The sequence below is a fragment of the Teleopsis dalmanni genome, chromosome 1 (assembly GCF_002237135.1).
Source record: "Teleopsis dalmanni isolate 2A chromosome 1, ASM223713v2, whole genome shotgun sequence".
NCBI lineage: Eukaryota > Metazoa > Arthropoda > Insecta > Diptera > Diopsidae > Teleopsis > Teleopsis dalmanni.
Window position 1 is genome coordinate 161,242,411 of NC_051846.1, and position 8,056 is coordinate 161,250,466.

General features: G+C 29.7%; 1 protein-coding gene across 1 annotated transcript; it reads left to right on the top strand.

Annotated features, from left to right (window-relative positions):
• Positions 1-6,556: 6,556 nt before the first annotated feature.
• On the top strand, positions 6,557-7,424 carry LOC119669705 (the record flags this gene model as incomplete). The annotated part of the gene is given in 1 exon segment (XM_038079707.1): positions 6,557-7,424. A coding segment is annotated over 1 exon segment (753 nt), but the record flags the coding sequence as incomplete, so codon positions are not given.
• Positions 7,425-8,056: the final 632 nt, after the last annotated feature.

Here is an 8,056-nt window from a genome sequence, read left to right on the forward strand (position 1 = left end):
AAAAAGAAATTGACATTTGAAATTTTATGTAATAAATTCGATTTGAGTAAATTACTGAACGCCAATCGAATGAGTTAACACATTCAGCACCCGACAGTAGGTGCATAAATTATAGCAAAGCTCCAATTATGGCAAAAGCGGTTTACCTACCCGTAAACCCATTAGCATTTTCATTTGCGTCACTAGAATATTTAAATATTATAAAAAAAAAAAACTGAAATAATTTTGATAAAAATAGTTAACAAAAAAAAAAAAAAAAAATTGAATAAATAATAAATTATATTAATTTGCAATTTGTTGAGAACGTCGTGCATGACATGTTAAATCGATTGAAACGACTATTTTGTTTTTTTTTCTCAATTGTGTAATAAACAAATATTTACATATCTACTAAACGCGATTGAATCACAATACTCGTAATTAATTTGATTTAGTTATCTAAACATTGCAATTAGCATATTTCATTCAATTTCAGATTGGCTAAAATTAGTTGCAAATCAAAATCGTTGACTCAGTAAAATTATCATGAAAATCGCCAGAATACTACGCGTTACGTTTTACTACGAACTACGAACTACGAAACTTCATAAATCATTGAAGTGGAGGCTTAACGCTTTCATATGAAACGGTTTTTTTTTTCAACCGGAGAGTCAGTTGAATTAATCGACATTAAAATCTGTGGCATTGGACTAAATTGCCCTCTGACGTATGTATTTCGGGTTGTTATCGTTGTTACGGTATTTGCGACACATAACATAATATTTGCATTTTAAATTGTAGTATTTTACTCTCTTTTTTTTTGGAATTTTTATTTATAATTTGTTGTTATTTTTTTACCCACTTCGAATATCCAGGTAAAGAATTCTATTAACTTTACGATAATGAAATTTTTTGACTTAAAATGTCACTGCAGACATTTAATATATGTATTCAGTTTTGCAGTGAAAGTGGAACTCAATGAATTTTTCATAGATTACTTTAGTGGTAAAGAAATTAAATTAACAAATTATAGTAATTTTCTTAGTTCCTTTTTTTTTGTGGAGCATAGGGCCGCAAATTCTATTGTTGCGTTCTGAGCTTTTTGCTATAATAGACCTATTGTTACGAATATATGTATTTCGTACCTAAAGATACGATCTGCGTGCCGTCAGAGCGGGAGGATTCCACAGGAGTACTCCTAGAGACATAGCATTAATATTCTTTGAATTTATATTTCTATTTTCATATCAAGAGGTCAAGTTTGACAATTTTCCATGCGATGGTTATAGGCACAAAGCTGAGGCTGAGTTTGGAATGCTTTCCTATTGACGACAAAACTCGTCTTTTACTCGTTTTTATAGCGAATCGCTTGTTGCAAGACCGACATCTGCTCCAGTCACACCTACCTGGTGAACGCTGCGAAAAATAAGATTTTGGTGTTGTACCGATGTTTTCTTTACCGACCTGGCCTGTGTGGTCAACGGGAGTTATTTCATTTCTTTCCTACTATCCATATCTGGGAAGCTTTCCACTATCCGCCACCTGGGGACGGGGAGTACTTGGGTTCAGTTATTTTGATTAACTAATAATTTAAGATCTAGTCCATGGCATTAAGGATTCAAAGACAACGAAAGGTGTTACTGCTTCACCAAACGACAATTTATTGAAGCTAAATTATTTTGTACTTTTGTAGAGTTTAAACAACTTAAGTTCAAATATAAATCTTAATTTAAAAGTTGAAAGTTCGAAAGGAATGAAAAGTTTGAATACTTCATTTGTCTGAGTTATTCCGTAGTCTCACGAGGAGACACATTGTAGAAAACTCAACTTCTTGAAAAAATCTAAATTTAAGAACCGCTGTATGAATTGTAAATACCAATGATGGACTGAAAAATTTGTCAGTGTTAATTTTTAAAGTCAAATATGATGCGTCTTATGACGAAAAAAAAACTATTTTCAAGTTAGAAGAGTTTGAACAGTAATGAAGAAACAATAACAAAAATTTTAATTATTTTATTGAAATTTATTGGTCAGTGATCTTAGAAAAAATTTGTATTTTTATACAATTAGTTTATAGTCCACATATAATTTGTTTGGACTGCAACTTCCAGGCTTAGAATTCGTGCCTGTCAAATTAGATACTAATCGTGTTTTTTCACAAGTAGCCAAGGCTGCACAAACTTTTAATGCTCAAGTTCCAAGATTTTTATCAATTTATTTGTAAGTGACATTAATCAAAGTACTTACCATGTTTTTTGAATTAGAACGAGCTTATAAACTACAGCTTGGAAACTTGGAACTTGAAAATACAAGTTCAACGAATTGAAAGTTATTTTTGTAGTTGCCTATTTTTGTTTTAAAACTGTTCTTTTGTAGAGACAACTGTTCTCCATATTTTTACTTTCTCTATGTAAAGCGCCTTTCTTGGGTGCAATTTTACACAGAAGTTATGCAAATGTTACTCTTCCATCTAAACTAAAAGTCTTACTCCAAACAGAGAGAACATTAAAATTCATGTAGGATTTTTTACTGCCCGCTAGTTAGGGTACCATATCAACTATATTGTCCTCTCAATAAAGACTGTCTACCACTTCAATGAAATTAAGGATGAAGCACATACTCTGTGAATGTCCAAAACTAAACAATAGTAGACTCAGCTTTTTTGGAAAAAAAACGAAACCGTTTTATATGTGATGAAAAGTGGATTAAACATGATAATGATATAGGGAGATGTTCTTATTAAAATAAAAACAACAAAAACATTAAGTTAAGCAACCAGTTAAAAACTTGGTATCAATGATAAGGACGGTAATTCTAATGGATTCCACAAGTATCATCCATTATGAGTATATACTCCGATTGGTCAATTTCAAAAATTATCTTGAAGATCTAATTGAAAATGTTTTTATTTACACTATAAAAAATCTACTTCTAATATCTAACCATATTTTCATAAAATAAATTTATTTTTCTGTTCTGTTCCCCTCTCTCCACTGAATACGACACTAAGTGTCAGAAAAGTGTTTCTTTCAGTTGTGTTAGAGTAGATTAATATGAGTAGTAATAAAAATATATGCAGCAACTATGCAATTACAAAAATAATGCACAAAAACGACCAAAACTTTGCAACAACAATGATGTTGTGTACTGTATAAGTTTATATGTAAAAAATGTATTTCAGTTGATACTCGTAATGGAAAATAGTAAACTATATACTGAATTTTGAAATATTGTAATATAAATACTGATTTGTAACATCACTATTTTTTTGAAAGGTTTATTAACAAGAAAATAAGTCATTATTTTCATGAGCATAGTTTCTTTAGTACTTTATACTATATTTATATGTATAGTAGAACTATCGAACCTAGTTACCGTAGCCTATTTTTATGTGAATTTTATGTGGATTTAGTATTAAAAATGGCTTATATTGCTATGTACTGGCCGAGGTTATTGCTATAGTCTAAACATAGCTTTACTTTATTAAATAATTTTAAGAATACTTTTTAGGAGGCAATAAAGTTTCAAATAGATTCTTCTAGAAAGCTGGAAACCATTAAGTTTTTAGTGGATATGAGCTTATATTTTCCATTTAAATCAAATAAAAATCAATCAAAATTATATGAAAAAATTATTGGCCGTTAAAAAGCACAAATACCCCGTCTCGTTTTGGACTTCAGCCGGCAGCCAAAATTAGCAAAGTAAATTGCGCACGCATTTGCCGTTCGTGCATAAAAAGGCACTTGCGCAGAAGCAGAATTGAGTTTGCCAATTATCACGACGAGGTGTGAATTCCAAATGTAAATTTTTCAATTATTTTGTATTTCAAGAAATCATTAAAAATTATACATAATATAAGTAGCTCTTAGCTATTTTTAAACCGCTCATCTCATATGATTTTTCTTTTCTCATATTTAATGCTAATTAGGCAAAAAAAGAAAAAAAGAAGAAGCAAAAAATTAAGGAAAAATTTAACAAAATAGATTTCACATAAATCATTTTATACGTCAAAAATGTTTGTAAAACACAATAAGTTTGTATTAACTTTTGACATCAACCCATTTAGTTTATAATAAATTACCGGAGTATCGCCATATGAGTTTTTTTTCACTTTTTCATATTAAAATCATAGTTTACCTAACGAATTATGACTACAATAATTCACACAAATCGTAGATGATTTTTTCTTGTTTTTGAAATTTGTTGCTGTAATGAAGCACAACAGTCAAGTTCGTGTATCTCAAAATGTGTAGACTCAAAGTTTGCGATACATTAGAGCTATTATTGCATGTGGTGGCTTGAGACGCCTAGACAAATGCTTTTTTTTTTTTTTGCAACTGAGCTGATGTTAACATCTCACCATTTTTGTGTATCCTACATGCGTGAAATAAAGAATTTTACGATAAAATCATCAAGCCTAAAATTTGAAAATATCTATTGAAATTTGTTAAGTTATGTGCATTGAAATATGGCAAGACTGGCTGCATTTTTCATTTTAAGTGACAATTGTGACGATGCCGTCAGCGCCTTAGGCAATATTCTACTCTGATTTAAGATTTTTTACTGCTTTCTGCACACATAAAATAAATGAGATATAAAAATTAATCAAAAGTGCGTTGCTGTTGCAGATTTAATTTAATTGAGCGGTACACCAGCGTTTAGTATGCAATTTTTTCATAAGAAAACATGAAATTGTCTTCTCTGTTCCAGTTTCCTAAGAACTTGTTTCGTTAAACTCGTAACAATGTGCTTACGACATATATACATACTCTTATATATAATATATAGTCTATATTTATATTCAAGTATGGAAGAATTGGTTTAAAATTCATTAAATTCTTTTTCACACACACAAAAACAAGACAATAATCCAAAAATTCTGCGAAATTAATTAACAAATCTTTTAATTAATTAATAAAATTATAAAATAAAATTATATATAATTTATTTATCAATAAATATAATGATGTATTAAACAGAAGGCTTTAGTAATATTGTTTAGAAAAGCACAATGAAATACTGTGATCTATAAAACAAAATATATTGTGCTATCCTTGAAGAAACTTTCATATTCGAATCCGCATAAAAGTTAAGATATTGGTAAACCTTATTATCATCACAAGTCATATAGTTTCATAAAAGTCATTGAAGTCGTAAAAGTTGCTATCATATTCTAACCTGGACTTAAATTAAACTTCACATTAAAACCTTACCCTAAACCTTATATCCTTTGAAATATGATTTGGGTCGTAATCGTATCTAATATATTTTTATAAAACTCATTGACATCATGAAAGACGCTATCATATTCTAACCTGGACTTAATTTTAGCCGCACATTAAAATCTTATCCTAAACCTTATATCTTTTGAAATATCATTGAAGTCATAAAAGACGCTATCATATTTTAACGCGTACTTAAATTTAACGCTACATTAAAATCATACCCCCAAAACGTATATCCATTGAAATATCATTTGGTTCATGTCAGCACAAGTCAAATAGTTTTATAAAATTCTAAGAAGTCATGAAAGACGCTATCATATTCTAAACTAGACTCAAATTAAGGCTACTGTTAAATTTTATATTCTTTAACATGTCCTTTGGTTCATGTCAAGTGAGCTAATACAGTTCTATGAAAGTCAGTGATGTCATTAAAGAGAGAACGGAACATTGCGACCTGTAATATCAAATATATTGATTAATCTAAATAATACTCACATATTTTAATCTAGGTTTAAATAAATGGTTTTGTTGAAACTTATATCCTTTAACATATCTTTTGGTTTATTCTTATGTATTCTTCTTATACTTCTAACCTCTTTCTGTTCTGCAAAATATTTTATTTTTGTCTTTGGTTCATTCTGAAGTACAATTTCTATTTTTTTCACCTCTTTTGGTGAAAACATATATATACCATATATCTATATATACCATATATCTTATATTTGCTTAAATTACTGGATTGTGGATTATAATTTATTATAATTATTTTGTTTGGTGTATTATAAATAGAATTAGGTAGTTGTAAAAATGGTCAAAACTTTAAACTAGAATAATATAAATCTACATTTGATGTTTAACAGGGTTCAATTTCTAACCGAAAAAATCAAAAATTGTGTTGGCACAAATAATATGTGATGCGGGCGGATATATATTGGTATCCGCAAGAGTATGGTCAGCTAAAACATTTGTTACAGATCAAAAGTTTTCCACTATAAACTATTTCTTTAGTTTAGAACAAGGAACTTGCCACTGCGATATTAAATACTTAACAATAATAATAAGTGTAAACACTTAATAGGACACCAATTAATCCAACTTCTTTAATAGTTGGATAATAGTTATATTAACGCAAATAGTTAAAATTACTCAAACAAAATTGCACAAAGGTTCTATTCTTAATTACATTACTGGTGATATTTAACGTGATTTATTCACTTCTTCCACAGGTCCTCAACTTTCTATAAAATAATAAATAAATTGCAAAACTTAAAAGGAAATAATAATAAAAAAATAAAAATGTTTGAATCAATTTTAAGTAAACAATTCTGTCTTAAAAATATAAATAATTAATTTAAAAAATAAAAATTAAAAAAAGTCAAATTATTAAGTAAATTAATTGTAATTACTCGTTATCTATATGTGCATGCGTGTGTAGATATTTTAAAAAAGTTCTCAGCAAAGCAGAAAATGTCTATTTGTGCATATCCACCTCAAGTGCGTATCTATGAGGATTTCGATAAGATGAGTGCGAAAGAAGTGTATTACAACGAAGCCGGCAATAAGATCACAGTGAAATTGTTGCACTTTCCAGATATACCACCAGAAGAGGTGGATAAAATTAAATTCGAAGATGATGATGTAGATATGGATAAAATGGATATAACCGCAAGAATTGCTAATAGCAATGAAAATTTAAATGGCATTGAACAAGCAATAGAAGCAGACGAGTTTCTCAATGCTAACAATATGGCTGCTGAAGAAGAAGCTGATGCAGAAGATGAAACCAATACAAATTCACATGGTAGCAGTCCTAAAAAAGTCTTACGAAAAAAATCTTCCGGTAGCTTAACTCATGCACGTAAGTGTAGTATGGCCTTTGCGCAGGCGCATGGTCTACAACAAGAACCACCGACTATTTTGGTGCCTACGAAAACTGCCACTTTAAATATGGATAGCATGGCTATGGATACGGATGCTGGTGTGACCATAGGTCGTGTAGCTTTACGCCGTCAAATGCATCATTTACACAGACGTTCACCATCACCTCATGGTAATGGTAATAACACATTTTCACCCGGTTATGTGCAGTATTCGAAGTCTTTGTTGGAAGTGCCTTTGCCACGTGATTATGGTTACGCTTCCAGTGATGACTTGAGCTCCGAATGGGATTCTGATGTGTCAACCAATTCGGCAAGTCGCGGTCTAACGCAAGTTAAAAAGGTGAGTTATGCATTGTCATGCTTACAATTTGTCTGCTCACATTTTTTTACTTTATCAATTATAAAAATTTCTGTTAAGTCAATGTCGGATTATACCGTTCTACACATTTGTCAAGTACCGCTCTGTTTTGCGCTTAATTACCTATAATTAATTTTAAAATTTTTTTTCTGTGTCACGATGTCAGTGACGCCATCTACAGTTCGTTCGCTCATATAGTTATTTTTGTCTTAACTTGTAACTTGTTTCTCCATGTTTGCAATACGGGTTTCTTTTTATCAAATAATTTATTTAAAAAAAAATAATCTTATTTATCAGTTATTGTTGTTGTTGTTTTTGTTGCTGATCGTCATGCTCATGTACATTTCAACTTACTTTACGCACTAATTTTTCATTTAATTAAAATTAAAATTTTAATTCGCTCTCATTCATAAATTTTCTTATTAAATTGTTTTGAAACGCGACTTGCTTTTTAATTTTTTATTTAAAAAAATAACAAAACAAATGTATTTTGTATTGAAAGTAAAAAAAAAAAATTATGTTTTGGAATAAACTTTGGTTTTGTTCGAAAGAGTTGACATAGGAAAATGTGAACCGTATTTCGAATAGGCTTTAAGTAGTTAGCAAAGATTGTA